Source organism: Passer montanus, unplaced genomic scaffold, assembly GCF_014805655.1.
Source record: "Passer montanus isolate IOZ18808 unplaced genomic scaffold, ASM1480565v1 scaffold51, whole genome shotgun sequence".
NCBI classification, from domain to species: Eukaryota; Metazoa; Chordata; class Aves; order Passeriformes; family Passeridae; genus Passer; species Passer montanus.
Genome location: NW_024370041.1, coordinates 4,497,061 through 4,518,928, shown reverse-complemented (window position 1 = coordinate 4,518,928; position 21,868 = coordinate 4,497,061). Strand labels below are relative to the sequence as shown.

Genomic DNA, 21,868 nt, shown 5'->3' with positions numbered 1-21,868 from the left:
CCACCTGAACTGGTGGAGTTTGTGCCACCTCACAGAACCAGGCGAACTCTGTTACAGCTACTGCTTGAAGACAACCAGCTGTACAAAGTGTTCTGATTTACCTCTCCAAAAACAGCTCTAAAAGGAGTTGGTTACTTTCCTGCACAATTAGAAGATGAGAACATCACTAGTCTTCCCTGCCTAATTAGGTTTTTTTACACTATCTCATGGATTTTACCCGATAGATAAGCATGTACCAAAGACTTACCAATACTGGTGCCTACCTTGAACAGCTGGATATAATTAATGGGGAGCAAAGGTTACCAGTGATAATTACACGTGGATTATATGACTAAACTACTGCAATTCCTTTACAGCTATTTTTAAACCTTTTGCTTTAATTAACTTTCTATTCTTTCCAATGTAGTAATTTATCTCAGTGTCTTAGTTACAATGTATTCCTTTTTCTGTACAAACTAACAGATAAATAGTTACTTGTGGATAAGTAATTCCCCCCCAGCTACATACTGAACTCCCATACTGAGACAGAAATTCTGGATATTTTTGTGCTACACAAATTGCCTCAACTCTGATTTTGCTGTTCTAAAATATCAGCTCACTGCATACAAAAGGTCTGTCTTAAATCAGATTTGAGTACAAATTGTTTGATGGTACCAAAAAAATGCATGATTAGGTATGGCAGAAAAAAAAACCCCACAATGTACTAATATATAATTTATTCACACAGAAACTCTTTGCCTCAAAATACTTCCACACCGACAGAAGTCATAGCACCCAAGAGCTGCAGACACTCTGCATTTTGGATATCAGTAACATGAACAAAATAAAAGACTCCATGATGCCATATTTGGATTTAATAGTAAAAAATACCATTTTCACTGAAGGGTAGTTAAGCATTGGAATAGGCTGCCCAGGGAAGCGGTGGAATCACCATTCAGGAGCTGTTCAAAAGACCTGGAGATGTGGCATTTGGTGGCAGGGTTTAGTGGTGGCATAGACACTGCAGATTTGATGTTTGGACTTCGTGATCTTCGAGATCTTTTCCGGCCTGAAGGATTCTGTGATTCTATATCGAGGAAATATAGAGCACCTCGGCAACAACTGCTCTGCTCTCACAGAGAAATCAGGTTGTAAACAATGTCTTTGAAAGGCAGAATGTTGTAAAGAAAACGTTTTCATTCAAAAACGTAGGAGAAAGAGATCAGCAGAATCTGCTCAGCACTCCTGCAACTCCTGTACTTCAATTTCAGAGAGGCGCTAAACCGAACCGTTTATGCTGCGCTTGAAAGCCCCTTGAATCTTCCGGAGTTTAGGCAATTGATTAATTTTTTCACATTTAAATAACAACGAGCCGAATCGCTAGGGAACACGAGCGTATGCGCTGCGGGCTCCTGCGCGCCCAGCGCCGCCATGGCTGAGGCAGCCAGCCCCGGGAAAGCCATGGAGGAGACGCTCGGCCCCCGTCAGAGGCGGCGCCGCGCCCGGGCTCTCCGCCTCGCCCGAGCTGCTCTGGGCGGGCACGGCTGGCAGCTCCCCAGAGAGCCGCGCCTTTGGCTCAAAGCGTTTTAAGGCGGCATTAGCGGCAGGGAGCGGCGCTGGGGGGAACACGGGCCGCCAAGGGGGCTTGGGGCTGTGAGGGAAGCAGACGTGGTGCTCCGGAAAGCGCCGCGCCGGGGCCGACCCACCTCGGGCAGGAAGCCCTGCCTCCAGCCCCGCCGCGGCTCGGCGGCCCGCTCGCTGCCCTCCTCCCGTTTCTGCCCCGGAGTGTCAGGGCGGACTGTGAGGGACAGTGAGTTGGGGCTGAGAGAGGAGCTTCTCTACAGTGAAGCGCCGCCATCTTGTAGTACGGACGAAGAGCTGTGGCGGGCGCCATTTTGCACTTGGCCGAGAGATGAGAAGCGCCTTATTGCATTTCCCCTCCTGGGCGCCGCCATTTTAGGTTACGGCATCGCCTCCGCCTTCCCAAGCGCAATCTCATTGGGCGCCGCCATTTTGGCTTACGAACAAGACGGCGACCCGCAGGGGTCCTCACCCCCTCCCTTCCTCCCTTTAGGTGCCTTCATAAAATGCCCGTCGAGAATCCCCTCTTTTTTCGCTCCGCTCCCAAGATGGCGTCGATGCGGGAGAGCGACACCGGCCTGTGGCTGCACAACAAACTGGGCTCCACGGACGAGCTGTGGGCGCCGCCGAGCATCGCCTCGCTGCTCACGGCCTCGGTCATCGACAACATCCGTCTCTGTTTCCACGGCCTTTCCTCGGCCGTCAAGCTCAAGCTGCTCCTGGGGATGCTGCACCTGCCCCGCCGGGCGGTGGATGAGGTGAGAGCCGGCTGGGAGTCGCAGCCAAGCGGGGCGCGCGTGTGTGTGAGGGGGAGAGGTCGGAGATGGCGTGAGGGGAGAAAGGGGGGCAGTGCCAGCACCACCTCCCCCGCCCGCCTGCCCTTTTATTTTCCACACGGGGGCTGCGGGGAGGGGGGACCCGCGGGGCGAAGCCGAGCGGCCGCAGCCCCTCAGGGCAGGGGCGTGTGGAAGGGCTGGTCCGCACAGCCCTCCCCCTCACAGCCTTCCTCGGACAGGCAGGAGTAAGTGAAGAAGGTCTCCCGGCTCGTCCTCGGTGTGAGGAAAAGCGCCGAGATTCCCCGCGATAAGGGAGCGAGTGGAGCGGGAGCTCTGCTGCTGCTCCTCCTCTTCCTGCTCTTCGGGGATTCCCTGGTTGGCAGTAGCCTTTTGAAAGCAGTTTGGACGTGAAACCCATTGTGTGGCCCACGGGGACTCATTGTAGGGCTGTGTTTTGGGTGCCTTTTAGAGAAGAGGGCTTTTCTGAGGCGGTGGTTGTGCGACGGCCAGGGGAGAGGCAGGATTGCTTAGGAGCGGCCGTGTGTGTGTGTTCAGCTTCCTCCGCTCCTCCCTTAGTGCTGGCAGCTGTGTAGGTGTCACAAGTCGAGCATCTCGGCTTTAGGGAGGACAGCAGCAAGTGCTGAAACTTTGGGAGTGGAAGATCTGGGGTCTGCATTGAGCAGTGCTTTTCCCCACCCTCCTGCAGTCAGGTCTTGACTGGGGAAAATTGCCACGCTTTTTGTTTGTCACTCTTTACCTTTCTGGGAACAGCTGGTCCTTTCCTCTGTTGTCCTACCCCAGCTAATAAACTCGAGTCTGAGCTGGCTCTGCAGGCTTTTTCACTCGGCCCTGGCCCATACCTGGCTTATTTTACCGGTAGGCAGCTGGAGATGTTTGGGGCAATAGCTGGAGAATGGCTGGAAATATTAGGTTTCTTCAGCCAGACTGGAGGAATTCCTCTCCCACTTCCATTATGTACAGTAGCATTTCCTGGTAACGATTGTGGAAGTGGTGTGGAGTTAGTTTTCACCTTCCTGTGTAGAGTATCCTCAGCTGTGCTTTCACCAGTCTTTCTTGGCCAAGACAGCTGCTTCTTAAGCTTAATATACATATATACCAGGCAGGGTATGGTATGTAACTTGGATTGTTGTGTGCTCAACTTTTGTGCACTTCTAGGCTGAAAATGGGCAAGCATCTTCTTTAAGAAATAATTTAGTGTGTGTCTTGCCATATGCTATTTAATGTTTGTCTTGCCATGTGCATCTGTATGAATCTTCACTGTGTTACACTGGTGTCACTTAAAAAAAAATCTAGTTCAGCTTGTTTATGCTGATTTTTAAAACATTATATTCATGTTTAGTGCCTGTCCAGTGAACAAGCTGTCATCCTTGTGTGTGATAAATGTTCTGGACAAACAAAACAATCTAGGCCAGAAAGGGGGATGGGAGCTCGTGTGAACTTGTGAGTTTGCAAAATTCTTGTGACCTTAGTGTGAAAATCCAAGTAGCCTGGAATAAATTAGTATTGCAGTGTTTAGAAAAATCAGTGGTTGTTTTCAATTGAAAAGAGCTTCAAAGAGCTTAAGGACCTTCACAAATAGCACTCACAGCAACTCTTTGAGGGAGCAGCATTCAGACGAACTGAAATAATTTCTTGAAATGCTTCAAGTGTGTACACTGAGTTTTAAATGTTTTAAACCAAACCCGAGGAGGAGCTGCCAGCAGCTTTCCTGGATCTGTGCTTGTGTTAGCTGTGCAGATAAACTGTATGTAGAGAAAAGCCATTGACTGTGTACTTAAAGTGATCAGTTGTGTTCCAAATGTAAAACTCTTGTTACTTCTGTAACAAAATGCTGTGGGATTTTTCAGTTTGGTAGAGTTCATGAATTCAAAAAGCTTAATCTCTTATTGTAAACTGATGATGCTTGATTGAGATCTACCATTAGCAAATTTAATTATTTCAGGATTTTTTTTTCCCCTTAAAATGGGAGAAGGGCCTTAAAAAAAAGGTCAAAAATAGAAAAACTCCTGAGGCAGAAACCCTTAACATTGCTAGTAGGCCTACTAAATTCATTACAGATTGGTAAAAATAGCTGATGTAACCAAACTGCTGACAGAAAGAGCTGTTGTCTTATCAGATGCTCATCATTTGTGGTTAGTTTGCTATGATACTTCTATTTGTGCGGATTTGTCACCTAACTTACTATCAAAAATTCGATGTTTTAATTGGCATAGAGCCCCTTGCACACAATATCCAGAAAATAGATAAATATGTCTGTGTGCAGAATGGCTGTGCACATCTCTGCAGCAGCCTCTGCTTGTGTGTTGGGGAGCACTGGAAATGGTGCCTTCCTGCCAGCTCTAGCTGCCTGGAAGTGAATTTCTCACTTGGAAATCACCCCCATGTCTGAAAATTATTAAACCTAACTATGAGAGTGCTTAATGATTCTCCTTGGCAAGTCATTTGTCTTTCCCATGCCATGTGCCTGTCTGCATCGATGGTGTGCGAGAAGCACCGAGCTGGCATTTGGAAGCTTCATTGTATTGGAAAATGTATTACATCAGCTTTGTAAAGCTTTGGGAATCTCAATAGCAGCTGCAGGATATGTTACACGTTAAAAGATATTTTCCTCTCTAGGTAACAGAGTCAACTGAGTTATTTTCTCTTCAAAATAATTATTTTTCTGTTTTCTGTATAGTAGCATTTTCATGAAAGCTTAGAATAACACAGAAACCATTTGGGAGCAGACATTTGAGTAAAAAGCAATGTGGGAATCAAGGAAACTGGTGGTATTTGGTTTAGAAGGGATTTAATTGCTCCTGGTCCTTTCTAAATCTCTGTGAAAGCTTCAGTCTACACAAGTGAATCTTCAGTGAGCCCTCTTGAAGGCTCAGCCCTTCACTTGAGTGAATTTATCCTCATATGTAATATCTTTCAATTTTCATAATGTTTTCATTCAACACTCCAAATACTATATAGATATAAGTGACTTAATCCTCATAATACTCTTGTGGGACAGGTAATAAAACTAATTTTTTATCATACTGTGAACCTCATTACTGCATGTTTGTTCCTGCTGACTACTAAGAATAATTGGCTTTCATTTTCATTTTAAATTGTGTCTTGTAGGCAGTTATCAAAAATTCCTTTCCCACTGTAATTCTCTGGGAAGAACTTACAAATCTTGAATCTTAAGGCTTTCCATTTGCTAATTTTTTTCTAGATAATTGCACTTATTTGAAATGGTGCCTAAAGCTCAGCGTAGTGCTGACCAGAGTTTCAGTTGTGAATTTGGCAGAACTGTTATTTCTGTTTATTTTGCATATTATATTCTTGTTAACCTGATTCACAATGGCAAGTGCAAGCTTTCTTTTTGTGCCAGTGTTTATTTGTTCAGGGTTAGGCTGTGATGTTACAGCCAAGTCTGGAACAAGGTCTGTGCTTCTGTGCTCTCTGAACTGTCTTGAGAGGGGGATCCCTCTCCCAGCAGGGACCTGCCTGTTCATAGAGTAGAAATCCAAACTGTTTCTTTGTGCTGGTTTATGTGCACCAGGAGCCATCTCTGCAGGGAAGTGGGGATTGTGGAGTGTGGGTGCAAAGGAGAAAGAGGGGACATGACACTTGCATTTCCCTCTGTAGTGAGAGCACACAGACTGCTGCTGTGCACCTTTCTGGCCTGCACTGAGAGTTCATCATTATTCTGTGGTGTAAAATGGTATATTTTAATCCAATAGTTCTCTTGGCCACTTCAGCTCTTTTTCATGATTAAAGTGCAAGCCACGTACAATAGTGGTATTGACCCATCCTGGGTCTGTATTGTGTAAATATTAATACTGTGTTTTCAATCCAATGCTTTTAGTTTAATGAAAATATTCTATAATGATAATGCAGCTACCTATTAAATACCATTTTTTCCTATAACCTCAGAAAGATTAAAGATTCATTTGGTTTATTAGCCAACTGTTGATACAGTTGTCTGAAAGTATTATCATACACGTTAATTTAAGCACAATAGAAAGCAAATAACTGTGAAATATTTGCAAGTAGTCACCTTGGAGTTGTCACCTTGTGTGTTACTTGTAACACTTCCTTTTAAATACCTTCCCACAGTCCTGTTTGTCCTTCCTGCACAGCCATTATTAATCTGCTTGTGTTCCCAGACTTTTCCCATCCTGCCTGATCCCTGCTTGCTCGATGTTTCCAGTCATGGCCTGTGCTTTTTCTTGTGTGCTAGCATGCTGATAAAAATACTTAAGATCCTTAAGTTTTAGATGAGAAAGACACTGGCACATGTTACATCACATCTTGACATTCATGCTTAACAAGACGCTGGTTGGAGCTGATGGGAGTCTTAATGACCCAGTGTTGCAATCATAGGCAATTAAGAATTAGGGATTATGGCTGTGCCCTGTAAAGTAACAGGAAAACTGCATGTAGCATTCCCTGATGAGTTGCATTTCATGCATTCTCAAACCATAAATGTTTCTTTTCAGCTGCCAGTTGAACAGTGAGGTGGGAAAATGTATTTAAATTGCCATTTGAAGACAAATCTGAGTCAAAACTTGAATCCAGGCTTGTTAAATGCAAAGCCATATTCAGGCAAGGTCTCTGGTTGGCTCACAGCCTTTGTTAGTGTGCTTTGCTTCCTCATGTGTGATGGTGACTGTTATTTCACCGTGTTCTTTCTGTCATGAGGCCTTGTGATAATGTTATTTGCCCCGTGCAAGGCAAACAGATTGTTTCTGGGCTCCTTTCTTGAAGGAAGCAAAAGCTTGTTAAGCAGTGGGTTTTGGCATAAATAGGCTGCCTGAACTTTAAGCCTGAGAGCAGAGAGGATGCAACATGCCCAGACCACAGTTCTACAGGAACTTTCACAGTATAGGCATGTAGCTCTGTGAATTTTTGGTACAAATAGGAGTTTTGTGAAGTAGCTATGAAGGGTAAATTGTGAGAGGATGCGAGAGACATTTTTCCCCTGACTCTGCTTTGATGAAGGAAATTACATTCTGTACACTTACCTGCATTAGTGGAATCCACAGAAAAGCTTGTAAAAGCTATGAATTCATCAGCTCTTCTGGGATATTTCATGTGTTTTGTGTAAATCAGTACCTTGATTCCTTTAGGCTAGATGAAAGAGCAAAAGACTTTGCTTTGATAGTGTTTACAGTCATCCTCATCCACTGCAGAAGTGACTTTTGTTAAGGAGTTTAGGGTTAGAATAGAGATGTAGCTGAGTGTGTGAAAGTTCTGGTGGGGTTTATGTGTGCAGGGGGGTTAATTTTACTGAGGAGTAAATGAGCAATGGAGAACCAGCAAAGACTAGAACCTCAGAAATTGGTTCTTTCCACTGGGTAAGAGCTGGTTAAATGTTTAATGTGTGGTTTGACAGCACATTAAACAGTGTGTGCTCCTGGTTAGGTGCTCAGTTTAATCCAAAGCAAATCAATGGCACTGCTAAGATGGGAACTGGCCCATGTAGTGTCTTCTTCCTGCTCCCCTTTGTGGTTCTGGTGTTTGTGTGACTGCAGTCAGTCACTCTAAGGAGCTGGTTGAGCTTAAAGCTCCAGAGGTGCTCATTTTGGGTCAGATGGACTGATGCAGTTTGGTTCACAAGCACATCATGTGTGAGCCCTAAAACATGCAGGGGGTAAAGGACAAACTGGCTCTGGAGTGGACTTGTAAACCCTTCCAAAGTGAGAGGGCAATAACATTGTGCAGATGAAAGGACTTGAGAAATGTCAATGTTTGTTTGCCTCTGAGCTTTAAAAGTGGATGGGAGAGGAATGGGGAGCAGAAATTTAACTTTTATTTCTTTTATTTGGAGTTGTATGCATAGAGTAAGTTTGTTTTATTAAACCTTTTCATAGAAGAGTGCTTTAAATAAAGGGAAAGAAACAGCATGAAGGTGAAGATGGGTGTCTTGCTGTGTTCAGAAACATGACTGTAACTAAGCTATATGTGCCACAATGGGTGGTGAAAAAGCAAAATTCATGTATTTGCTTCTACTTGCTTGTACATTCTTCAGTGTTAATACAATGCAGATAGAGTAAACACAACTACTACAATAAACTGCTTTATGTGATTTTACTGTTGTGTTTTGTGGCCTGTTAGACACACAGAATAACTCAAACATCTTAGTTCACTGAAGCTAGTGCTGTCACACTTACGTGAAAATGTACTTAGAAAAAAAGAAAATTCAGTCTTTGGGAGTTTATCCTTACTGGTGAACGAAGTAAACCCCTGATAGTAGTAACCTTGATTTTCACGTTATAGTGCCAACAGATATGTTGGTCAGTAATTTAAAAAATACTGTTACGACTTAAAATTTACTGAATATATTTTTTTGCATTTTTCGAAATAGAAAAATAACTTTTTTTCTGACTATAGAAACATTGGGTAGATAGAAAATCTTGGTGCTCATGGCATGTTAAGAGGGCTATGTTTACTTCCCATAATACATAATTTTTGTAAAATAATACAGTATTGATTAGGTTATTTTGGCCTCAACTTAAGTAGTATTTTGAGGACAGTTATGGTGCAGATACAATCTGTCTGTGTAATTATGCTGTAGGCTGGCAAGGGGCACATCTTCATTTAGATGCCTGTTCTAAATAACTTGCATTGTATTTGCATATTCCAATCACTGAATAGAAGGGGTGGGTCCACAGGGAGGGAGTGTGAATGTAAAACAGGAGGAGAGACAGTAATGTAAAAATTTGGCTGCTGCTTTTGAAAATGCCCAGTCCTAAACCAAGTTTTGAGCTGCCAAAAGCTCAAAACAAACTTGGGTTAGATTGGCTGAAAGCAGTTTAAAAAAATACCTTGGTTCATTCTCTGCTTGGTTCTAGAGTTAATGTATAACTGTGTGGAAACAGTCTCCCTCTTCCCTCCCCCAGTAGTAAAACATTGTGCATGTTTGTATCTTTTTAAAATAAATCCGACTATAACCTGTTTTAAACTGTTTCCAATTGGTTGATTTTCTTTTTCTTTTTTTGTTAGATGAAAGGGGCACTGACTGAAATTATCCAGCTCGCTACCTTGGATTCAGACCCCTGGGTCTTAATGGTAGCTGATATTTTAAAATCCTTTCCAGATACTGGCTCCCTTAACCTTGATCTTGAAGAACAGAATCCCAATGTTCAAGATATTTTAGGAGAGCTTAGAGAGAAAGGTAAGCCATCTCTGTTGGTGAAAATTGCAGGAATGTGGTGCCTTTTTTTAGGAATAACCTGTCATTTCACAGGCAGCCTTGCTGTCTTAAAGTAGAGATACAAGAACAAGCACTGTCTTGTCTCTGAACTACCACAGTTCATGACCTGGAATGTTACTGGACTGGGAACTGTGGTATTTGAGGAATGGTAGCTTCTTAAATTATCTTTTCACATATCATCACAATTTAATGTCAGTTATTGCCCGGAGTGTGAAGGGCAGCACAAAAGTTGTGTGGATGCATTAATATCACAGCCTGTGCTGCAGCTTAGTCAGTAAAGGCTTTTTCTGTGTTGCTCTGTCTCCCATTTGTGGTCCCAAGACAACACCAAGTCTGTCTTGTGTGGAAGCACCACCTCTGTCCTGGGCAGGGGCTGCCTGTGCTGGAAGTGTCTGGAGGGAGGCTGATCTCAGGAAGAGTTGTGCTGCTGATGGCCAAGCAGCCACAGATTGCCCAGCAGCTGAAAATGTGGGGTCAGGCACTTGCACAGTTGCTGCTTCAAAGAGTAAATGGTGATGCAAAGCTACTCCTACTCCAGTGGGTTTATTTTAGCACATTGTCTAGAAAAAGCCCTCGGGCATCCATGGACAAACACAATCTCGGGGCTGGAGATTGCAGCAGAACAATAATTAAATGACTTGGAGGTGGAAATGCTTTGTTTTCTTCCTACAAACAATCATTTGTCTATCCACATTTGTGATTTGGATTTTCTTTCAACAGTTTGGTTTTCATGTGTAATTTTTAAGGAACCTGAGAATTCTTTTTTTTTTTTTTTGACAATAGCAGCATATTTAAGATACCTATAATTTGACTAAGTATAATTAAAATGGAAGCTTTTATGAAGCTAATGGGAAAAACAAACATACTAATAACTGGTTATACATTGTGTAATTATTGGAACTAAATTACTCTTGGTGTTTATACAAGTAATCTAAAATTTAAAACCACCTGTACAGTCTAGTTGAAAAATGTTTTGTCATTAGCTGTCAAAGAGGTGCTAATACCCCTGTGTACTGTGTTAACTCTTTATGCAGTAAGTGAATGTGAAACTTCAGCTATGTTGCCGTTGGAATGCCAATACTTAAACAAAAATGCCTTGACAACACTAGCTGGGCCACTTACTCCCCCAGTGAAACATTTCCAGCTGAAAAGGAAACCTAAAAGTGCCACTCTCAGAGCTGAACTCTTGCAGAAGTGTAAGTAGTATTAAGATTGTGTACAAATTAAATGGTGAAGGGACAATTTATGCTCAGTATATTCAGTCTTATTCTCCAGAATTGTGATACACATGAAAATGTTCTATTACAAGAGCTTTCCTGGATGAGGATGTGGAAAAGCAGGTGCAAGTCATTCCAGCCAGGATTGCATTAAAATGCTGATATTGACTGAAATGCTGTTCTCATTTCAAGGCACACAAAGAGCTGTAGCTTCCTAAAGCATAGATTGGTCCTCTCCTGGGTATATGTAACAGCCAGCTGGGAAGACCTCTGAGGATACCTTTGGTTAAAGCTCCTGAAGCAAAAGTAAAATGAGGACAGTTTTATTTTGCCATGTGCTTTTGGAGCAGAGAGCAAGGGCTGCTAATTAATGCTTTCTTTCACTCAGTGTGGCTGTATAGGGTGTAAAAACCAAGAGTTTTCTCTTAACAAAAGGCAACACGTGTACATGTATGTATTGGTTGCTGAATCTTAAAATAGTTTGCTGCAGCTGCTGTTCTGTTGTAGCAGCTTGCTGCTTTCTTGCATGTAACTTGAGTTGGTCTGGTGAAATACAAATTTTGTAACTTTCCATAATGTGTCATATAACTTTTAAAAATTATTTCAATTTCTACTGAGTAAATTGCCTTTTCTGGTAATTTCTTTTAGCTTAGGCCACCTTATCCATTGCAGAGTCATCCTGATTTCACATTTTCTCCAAATACTGTGTTTACTTCACATAAACGACCTGGGTTTTAATTAAAATACAGTCCTTTCTTTGTTGGTATTGCTATCTCTATGTATTACTTAATAACATTACATGTAAGAAGCATTGTGTTATATATTTTCAGCACAGGTTCTGCAATAACTAAAGGCATTTTTCCTTTTAGCAACAGAAACTGCGCAGCAGCTCAAGAAGACTGCAGGAGTGCCTTTCCATGCCAAAGGCAGGGGACTGGTCAAGAAGATAGATACAACAAGTATGGCTCACTTTCATCAGTTCTCAGAAAGAAAACCTGATAAAGTAGCCTTGATGAAGAATAGAATTGCCATCTGTTTTTTACAAAAGCTTAAATATTTTTTGAAGCAAAGGATTTCTCCCTTTCTGCCTTCCTCTCTCCTGATACTTAAGTATTTCTGACATGTCTTGTCAGATAGAACAACAGTGTGTGGGGTTTTTCAAATGGCAAGTATATCTGCCATGCTTCTAAAGTGTATGCAGCTAGATCATTCCTATAGACTTGATAGGAATTTAATTTGCATCACTCCAGGAATAACTCCTGACTAAGCCATGTTGCTCCAAAAGAGAGCAGAGTGGATCACAGTAGTCTGCTGTGCTCTTTGAAACGCTGTGAAGTAGACTGAAACTGTCTTGTATTTGTATAATTCTGTCTGGAGAAAGAAGAGGGGACGGTGTGTTCTCTGCAGCCAAGGCTGAGCAGTGAATTCTACATGGCAAACCTGTGGAATGATCCTTCAGCTTTGTATCAATGCATTTCAGCTGTTTGCTGAAGTTCCTGAACTGTCTGAATCTTTCAAATAAAGTGTGAGAAGAGGGTTTAAAATTAGTTACATACTCTTAAGTCACTGCACAGGAATAAGATTCCTGGCCACCAGTGATGCTGATGTGTGAACCTTTGAGTGATTTCTTAGTGTTGTGGCTGGAAGTACTATGAAATACTTTGAAGTACTTTGTGTCAATGCTATTTAAGACATGGCTTTGAGTGCTGAAGTTTGGGCTCGTGTTCAAGCAGGAAATGCAAAAGGTCTACTTGTAATTTGAACTAAAAACTTTCCATTTTAGAAAAGGACTGTTAGTTCTTGGCATTCTGTGTTGCTGTTGAATTACTAAAGCCAGTTCTTAGAACCTGGCCTTTAGAGCTAGTTGGCCTCTAGAAAAGGAGTTGGGGACCTGCTGAGGTTTGCTCTGCTGAAAGATACTTACTGTCCTATGGTGCAAACATTTTCAGTACAACATTTAGAAGAATACAGAGTCTGTAAGCTCAAACAGAAGTTCTCTGTTCATCTTCGACTTACAGAGCATGATGAGATTGTCAGGAAGCTCAAAGACCTGATAGATGTGTATATGAATCCCATATCTTTTAATAGTTAAGATTACTGTGTTTAGTGGTAGCATTAAGTGTGAGGTAGAGGGGCAGTTTTATAGAGTTGGGAGGAAACAGATGCTTACAGGTGTAGCTGATGCTGCTGAGCATTGAGACAGCAGCTGTTCTGTTTGCACTACAGATCCAAGCTGGTCCTCCTTGTGCAAACAACAGCTCTAGATTTTCACACCCCTGTGTCAGGCAGTAACTTACCTCTGCAGTACATCATGAGCCCTTAGCCCTGCAGAAGCTGGGCTAAGATTTTTGGTTACATACCATTTTATCAAGTAATTTGATTGTGAAAATCAAAGAGCAACTTTGTCAATAATTGGATTCAAAAGATTTATATCCTATACTGTTTTACATGTTCAGAGTTTGTTTTGCAAGCAAGGCAAGCTTCTGTTTGTATATGAAAAGCAGACTTTGTTAGCAGTGCACCTGTTTGATTACTTCATATAGAATGGGATTGCAAGCATTGGTCAGAGTTTGGCCCTTATTCCCTTTTTGAAAAGTAAAACCTAATCTGACCTTTGAGAGACATGTAGTGTTATAGCAAACTCCACATTATAATATTAATGTTTATTATAAACTTTTTAATTTAAAGGCAAGTAGTACGTGCATTTAGAAGGGGAGGAGCTGAAGAACTCATTACAGCATTTTCCATAACCAGTTAAACACATATTTCAGTTGTTGCTTTTTTTGCTCTTCCCTAAGCACCACTCAAAGGGATACCAAAACAAGCTCCCTTCAGGAGTACTTCAGCTCCCAGTGTTTTTAGTCCTTCTGGAAACAGAACTCCTATTCCTCCTTCCAGAACACCTTTGCGCAAAGAAAGAGGAGTAAAGGTAGGTACACTCCTTGTTTTTCTGCTCAGGTCTCTTCTTTCACCTAAAGTGAATTTCTGCTGCTGCTTTGAATCAATATATTAAAGGGAAAAAAAAAAACCTGAGGATGATATTTAGGGAAACTACGTGCATTTAACAATGATTATTAAGTTCTCTGTGGTCTTTCTTTTTAGCTTTTAGATATCTCTGAGCTGGATATGGTAGGTGCTGGCCGTGAAGCAAAGAGAAGAAGAAAGACATTAGGTTGGTACAGCATTCTACTTACACAGGCTGTCAGTACACCTGCAAACAGGATCAAGATTTGTAGTACCATTTTGTTCTTAATTTGCTAAAGCTTAGCCTGAACTAAACTTTAAAAAATTAGGGGATGTGATACCAACCAGCCCAAATAGGTTTTAAAGGAGGATTTCACTTTTTTCAGTGCTCCTACTCATATTGCCTTGGCCTAGGTAATCTAACTCAGTCATGTGAAAGGATTGAGCTAATCAGTTGTGCTTTGGGCAGCCCATGGGTGTGTGAGTGGCTTCAGTACTGAAATTTTTGAGTTATTTTCATCTGCTCACTTCTACTGGCTGTATGGCCATGTAAATTAGGTGAAAGTAATGTTGAAAAAATTTATAGCACTGTTCAAAATTTTTACTGAGAGATCTTAGCAAGTGAATAATATCTGATGCACTGCTTTTAAGGCAAGTTACAGGGTTGTGCCCTACTTAACCATGTCAAGAAGATACCAGCAGCATATTTGTCCTAAACCAACTTTTTTGTATTTGTCACCAAAAAGAATACCACTTCAGAACAAAACCATAATTGCAATTAAAATGTTGCTTGGGCTTTCATGTTTTCTGGTATCAGATTACTCTGTTATTGTATCCTGTACATTGTTGTTCAGTTCATTGTTTGGTTCATTATAAAACTGTGTTTGGAGATTACTGTATCTACTTCAGCAAATACCTCTTCAAGCATGTTTTAGTATACTTTGAGAAATGAATTTTTATATTTTTGTTTAAAAAGTATATTCAGTATTTCTGAAAAAAATGTTTGGACTCACTTGTGTTTTTATGCAATAGATACGGAAGTTGTGGAAAAGCAAGCCAAAGAAGAAACAGTAGTAGAAAATGCTACCCCAGATTATGCTGCTGGCCTTGTGTCTACACAGGTAAAACCAAGCTAAATCAATCAAACAAAACCAACCAGTCAAAAAAAAGGAAAAATAATATTGACATGTGCTATTCTAAACCACTTAAACACTGTAATGGTATTTTACTCACTTGTTGAAACATTTAAAAATTTTTACTTCTTTTTTTTAAAATTTTGTTATAATTTTTACCAAAGAAAAAGCAAACCTGTTGTAGAAGTCATTCAGTCAGGAAGAGGAAGAACCTGTCATGTGTAGGCCTTTTTCCTCCTATTTCAGATACAGCATATTAGAAACTCTGGTGCAGCTTTGTTTCCTCAGTCAGGATGTAGGTTCCACAAGAATGTTGTGTCCTGCCCTTGCTTTTGAGTGAGAAACTGTCTGTTGGGCATGTGTGACAAGCCAAGGCCAACATACAGGCAGAGTCAGGAGTGAAGGTCATTGCCTCTCTTCTGCAGAGTGCTAAGAGAATCTTTGTTTTAGCAAGTTCCACATTTTACAGAATGTCCCTGTTTAATACAATAGGGCTGCCTCAAACGATTCATCTGTTAGACTTATTCCCCCTGAAACTTCTTTCCTCTTTTACCCCCTTATGTTCAAAGGCTGTATGCAGTATCACGTATAATGAAGTACAAAATGAGCCTTTTTCTGCAGCCTCATCATCCTAGATGGCATCAGTCATGTTGGTGTTGACTGCCTGTTTCAGTGGGAATGAAGTTTTGCCTGTGCTCTTACTGCTGCCTTCTGCTTGCCTGTGCCCCAGAGGCCTTTGTGTTCTCCTGGGTGATAGCCTAGTAGGCCGTATGCCCATGGATGATCATGGTTCTCCTTGCTAGTGGTGAAGAGCATGCTTCCTCTGGCAGATCACTTAGTCCTAGAGTGCAATTCTTCATAAAGTGCCATCAGCAGAATTTCTGATGTTTGAAGTACAAAGTCAGTGTTGAACAGGTTGTTAGGTAGGACTCCTAACAGAGGAGTTTGCACTTAAGTTACCAAAAGGAATGCCTTAGTAAAACTAATGTTGAAGTTGTATTTAAAATGCAGAAACAGCCCATGAACACTTGCAGTGTGGCTTTAATACTTTCTTTTCTGTCCTGTAGAAACTTGGCTCGTTGAACAATGAGCCTGCACTACCTTCTACAAGTTATTTACCTGCTACCCCCAGTGTGGTGCCGTCTTCCTCCTATATCCCAAGCTCTGAAACACAGCCAGGTAACAGACACTTCTTTGCTCTTGGGATCTGATAACTGCAACTCTGTACAGTTTTACTGTCTGGCTGCTCTTTTATTTACAAACTGCTGTCCCTCAACTTCAGTGAAACTCCACCTTAGCAATATAAAATCCAGCCTTTAAGTTTGGGGAAACCAGAGATATCATTTAACCTAAGTAAAGAAAATAATTGTTGGCCCTAAATTTTTAGGGTGAAACAATTTCCTGATTTTTTTTTTTTTTCTTACACAGTAATAGAAAATCCAGCCTTTGTAATCCCTAAAGAGTAATCAGTATAGGTCTGAAGTATATATTCCATGCACACACATACTAGCACATACAAAACAGTTGCTTTCAGAAATCAGTTTTTATTTCTAGAGGCAAGTACATATTACCTTTTACACAGTTTGGGATTAAGCCATCCATTTTTCTTCTACCTTTGTATAACAAAGATAATACCTGACCTACTGATTATTTTGAAAAGTGCTGTTATTTTCAATTCTAGAAAAATGCCAATAGTAAAAAATAGTTTGTACAAGTCCTTTTTTCCTACAGTTTTATTTTAACCAGCTTGATTTTATTTTTCCTTCCCTGCTGTGTGTGAAGTCTTTAAAGGAATGCATCAGTTTGTGCTAACAGATGTGCATGGCTGGGATTCATTGCTAGATCTGCCCATTAACAGAGACCCAACATTTCAGTTTAATATATTATTTTTACTTGTGATCTGTGGCATTTTGGGCACTATAGAAAACTGCATGGATGCAGGACCCAGTCATTTCATTTGGCCTCAAAACAGTTCAGAATCTCTCTGAAGGTCTATGCACATCTTTCTCTGGCAGAAAATTGGCATCTCCAGAAGGAATGCAGCCAAGAGCACAGCAGTGTGTCAGCAGCTGTAGTACTATTTTCCAGAGTGCTGGCATTGTGTTCAGCAGCAGGAAGTGTCTAGTTTAAAATTCTCTATTCTGTACTCTTTCCTTTAGGAGTATTAAACTTTTCTTAGGGAACAGGAACATAAAACTGTTTTCTTGATATAAGATGCACACAGAAGATCCACAGATTTGGCCTCTTATAATCTGAGGCTGCATAATTAAGACATTACTTTATGAAGGTCAGTTATTTTGACAAGAGACAAAGCCAATAATGAAACTTGTAAAAGAATAAGGAGTTACTCATACTGTAAATGTTTATCTCTTCAATTGTTCCACATATACTGAAAAATAGCAGTATTGCTAAAACCATTGCTATGTCTGTGCCAAGGTGGAGAACCATAGAAATCTCATTTCCTAAAATCTTCCCTAAGGTGCATTAGTGTAGCTGTGATCCATATCTGCCTGTAGTCTTCTGTGAACCCAGGGTGAACAGGTCAGCTTAAAGCTCGTGAGGTTTGTGAAGGCTGCTTGAGCAGCTGTGCCTGTGTCCAAGAGCTGCAAAAGAAGGTAGTTAGATTGTCCACTGGGTAATTACCACTGGCTGGACAGATGGTAGCTTGTGTGGTCAAGCTGCTGTGATTTCATGAGTTGCCTCCAACTGCAGCCAGGTTTGGAATAGTATAACTTCCTTATTGCAGGTGAATGGATCAGCTTTGAGAAAGAACAGTTAAGCCTTGTGGGGTTTTAATTTCTAGCAGTTAGTGTTTAAATAATGAGTGATTTGTGAAGACTGTGTTTAATTATGACATCTGTTAAAGTATATTTATATTTTCAGTATCTTAATGGTACTTCCTTTGAAAGCTGCTGCTACATTAGGTAAAAACTGATAAAATAATTTTTGACTTGCTTGTTGTAATAGTACAGCAACAATCCTGGTAGGATCAGAGTACAGTTATTAGAGCTATATAAACTGAAAAGTAAGTATTGCAGTTTCAGTTTAATAAATTGGATATTGATTAAACATCAAATTTGATGCTAAATATAGCGTATCCATATGGAACAGCTAGTTACTCTGTCTAATGATTTCTAAAGATATTTGAGTGGAAAGAGCATTAGCTCTTAGCTTTTTCATATGGATATTAGATGGCATATTGAATCGTGGTGCTAAAATGGAATCATCAGAGATTTTAGCTTTCTTTGAGGGTCGCTGGTGATGCTAATCCCTATTTGTGGATAATAATGTTTTAACTATCCTGACTGGCTTTTGCAGCTGGCTCTGCACGAGAGGCCTTGCAGGCCAACAGACAGACAGAAGAGCCTGCAGCTCCAAATGCTACTACAACTCTTCCTGCACAGTTCAAACAAAGAACACCCATGTACAACAGCAACTCTAATCCCCCTGCAGCTACACCTACCTCACCCCTGACACCCACCACACCTCCTGCCATCTCCCCTGCGGCACAGGCACCACAAGTGGCCCCCCAAACTCAGCAACAGCCACCACCGAAGAAAAGCCTCTCTCTCACAGTAAGTAAAAGCAGATTCTTTTTGACTGATGGTTTTGATGTGGATTGGATCTCATTTATATGTTGGCATTTCTTGGCCTTTGGATTATGGAGTGGTTGATGCTGCTTTTTTTATAACCAAAGATTACAAAAATACTTTGTGGTTTAGCATTGCTGTCTTAATGTTATTCACAACATTTTTAGTTGTGCAGTGCTAATGCTGTTTTTTATGTAAAATAATGTATTGCTCATTATAAAGAATTCTGGGAGAAAGGTGTATTTCCAGCAGAAATTTCCCAGCCAATTACACATAAAATAAATTGCTTTAAATTGTCCTGACATAGCTGTAGTAGGAGAAAATATATAAATAGATTATTTTAAGGTAAAAGATTTTATTTCTGACCCACCTCACCCCCTCTTACACATTTTTCAAAGCCTGAGAGTGGGGATATATCTTGAAGCTTCCTATTCCTGGTGCATATGTACCTGGTTTGGTATGTATTATGTGCATGCTTGGAGTTCAGTTCAAGATGCAAATGATCAGAAGACTTTGCTAAGCACACCTGTAAGCCTGGCTTGCAAGATCTGAACTTTAGCAAGCTGGGTGACTTCTTTTCAGTACCTCTACTGCATTTATTAAAGGAAAAGAAATCCTCTGAAATTATTGTAAGCCTGAGTTTGTTGGATTGTATAGAAAGCATTGGATTATTTTCTTTTTTCCCTAATGTCATAAAAGACACAAAATTGATAACGTAAACATTAAGCCTCTCACATGTTTTTGTAACTGTTTGAAGGTGGGATTGCTTTTTTCAATGTCCAGAGTTCAATTGTCACTGCTGTGCATGTTGGGTGTAAGTTGTTGCAGAGGGGAAGCCTGGGGTTAGGATGCATTTTTTGTTAACTTTTTGTAGATCCTACAAACTTTTGCCTTATGCTTTTATGCTCATCTGTGGGTATTAATGTGCTCCCTGTTGGCAGAGTTTTTCTCAACTGAATTGACATTTATTGTTTGTTACAGAGGGAGCAAATGTATGCTGCACAGGAAATGTTCAAGACTGCAAACAAAGTTACAAGGCCAGAAAAGGCTCTTATACTTGGATTCATGGCAGGATCCAGAGGCATGTATTGATATTAATTGAGCTTGCTTCTGAATACACAAATCTGAAATACATCCCAACATTTCTAATTGTGCATATGAGTGTGCATTGCTTTAGCTTTGTCTGTATGTGTTGGAGTCTTTGCTTTACACTGGACTCTACATACATATAATTCATGAATTACAGTTCTAACTACCTGGAAATGGGTCTTTAGGGTTCATTTCCACTAAGTCAACTGGTCTGTCAGAAAAGCTGCTGACCACAATATAACTGAGCTCACTGTAGAATCAGGGCTTGGGGTTGAAGAGAAGCAAGGCAGCTGATAAGCTGTGAACAAAGTGGTTGGGTGCTGCTGGTCTGCCTAGAGGACCAGTGAATGTAAATTCTTTTGTGGCCAGTTGATGTACCAGTTGGCTAGTACAGAACCTATTTGCTAATTCCTTGCTTTAGAAACTGGTAACTGTTATCTCAGAGACTTTAGATAACAAATGGTGCTGTGAATCACAGGGAGATAAGCTGTCTCATAGCTGGATCCTGTTATATATTGGCCTTGATAGACCAAAGCTGTTTTACCTAGAAGATTATTGGATGTAAGATGAGAAGGGGCTTAAGAGTCCTTAAGTGAACTCCAGCATCTGCACTAGCTCTGGTTTCTAATTTGGCATTTGGGGGCTCTTACCACCTGAGTCCTGCAGCCTGAGTGTGGCTCATGCATTTGAAGTAATGCAATACACTGGTGACAATGACCAGAGCAGAGTTACTGGGGTGATCCCTGAGCTTTAAGTTTGGTGCATCTTGCATTAATTACAATGCTACTTCAAATTGCACTAGGAGGCTGTGCTTTAATATCTACACAGCTTTTTCTAACACAAGGTAAAATATTATTTTGGAAATGTGTGTGATATAGGTTCACGTATACGTATATAGTAAAGTAAATATTAATATGAATTCCTTTAGTCAGTACCTTCTGAAATTCTGAAGGTTGGATAAATAACTGCTAGCTGATACTCTTGAGCATCATTCCAGTACCTTGAAGTATGACATTTAAAATTTGTACTAGGCATGGACCTGAGTCTTGAACAAGCAGTTTCAGTGAAGCTTTTTGGGCTTCCTTAACAGCTAAAAATTCTAGAGGCGTTTAACTACAAAATGTCTCCCAAATAAAGTAACTCTGGTAGTTCAAGTTTAGCAATTCCATTTAAATATAATAATCTCTTCTGACTCTTGAGGTAGAGAAAAATGACACTGGCAGGCTTTACTCTCTTTTATTGTTCTTCCAATTATGTTAGCCTTGAGCTTTGTCTTTTGGGGTCTGGTTTTGTTGTTTTTAAAACTTGGTCTCGGGACTATGGAGGGAGGAAAATCTTAGTCTGTGGTTTGAGAGTTGTTGTTTGTGTTGTTGGGGCTTTTTTTAAGCATAAGAACCTCCTATCTTGGCTAATATACTGTTGAAATGTATAACGTGTTTCTCTCCTTGTTTCTGCAGAGAATCCTTGCCAAGAGCAAGGTGACATCATCCAAATTAAACTTAGTGAACACACAGAAGATTTACCAAAGGCAGATGGCACGGGCAGCACCACTATGTTGGTTGACACAGTCTTTGAAATGAACTATGCTACTGGTGAATGGACCAGATTCAAGAAGTACAAACCTATAACTAATGTTTCCTAAGAGATGCAGCAGCAGCAGACTGGACCAAATCAAGTTTAGAGTCAACCAGCTCATAGAGTATGTCAACTGTACAAAATGGCATTCATGTGTACATTTCTTATTACCCTCCAGAGTAGAAGCTGTGCTCTTCAACCAAACTGAGCTCAGTGAACACTGAAGTGTTTGATGGTGTCAAACTCAATTAATTTTTTTATTAATCTTGGGAGAGGGAAAGATGATCTTGGGGGAGGGGGTGAGACATTGTTGGTGTGTTTTTGTTCAGGATGCTGAAAAAGGAGATCACAGCTGAAAGGTTACAGATGGGAGCAGTTTACTGCAAAGTACCAGAAGAGAAGACTACTGCGCAGTCACTCACGGTTTACTGTTAACTGAGGGCACAGATCTTTATTATAAAAACATTTTCTTTGGCAACATAAGTTCTGTCGTAAGAATGGATGTTTGAAGAGCCACAGGTCGGTACTTGATAATTTTGTATTTCAGCTGCAGTATAACTATTGCAGATGGTAGATGGCAGTGTCTAAAGGTACCCACTGGATGTTTAGCTTATTTATGCTTGGGTCATAGGATGAAATTGAGCAGCTTTGTTTTAGCAGTGGGAACAAAGTGACACGGACCCCCTTATGCATCCAAAGGAGATCACTTGATTGTAGAAATCAGCCCCTTTTTATATCTTTTAATCTCAACCAG

At 40.9% G+C, this 21,868-nt stretch overlaps 1 protein-coding gene across 1 annotated transcript; it reads left to right on the top strand.

The window, feature by feature from the left end:
• Positions 1–716: 716 nt before the first annotated feature.
• On the top strand, positions 717–21,597 carry NELFA (negative elongation factor complex member A). The gene is made up of 11 exons (XM_039723878.1): positions 717–2,318; positions 9,336–9,507; positions 10,581–10,742; positions 11,633–11,722; positions 13,562–13,692; positions 13,866–13,935; positions 14,760–14,848; positions 15,928–16,039; positions 18,179–18,435; positions 19,432–19,531; positions 20,997–21,597. The coding sequence occupies exons 1-11, from the start codon at positions 2,067–2,069 to the stop codon at positions 21,179–21,181; spliced, it is 1,620 nt and encodes a 539-aa protein (XP_039579812.1). The 5' UTR covers positions 717–2,066; the 3' UTR covers positions 21,182–21,597.
• The last annotated feature ends 271 nt before the right edge of the window (positions 21,598–21,868 follow it).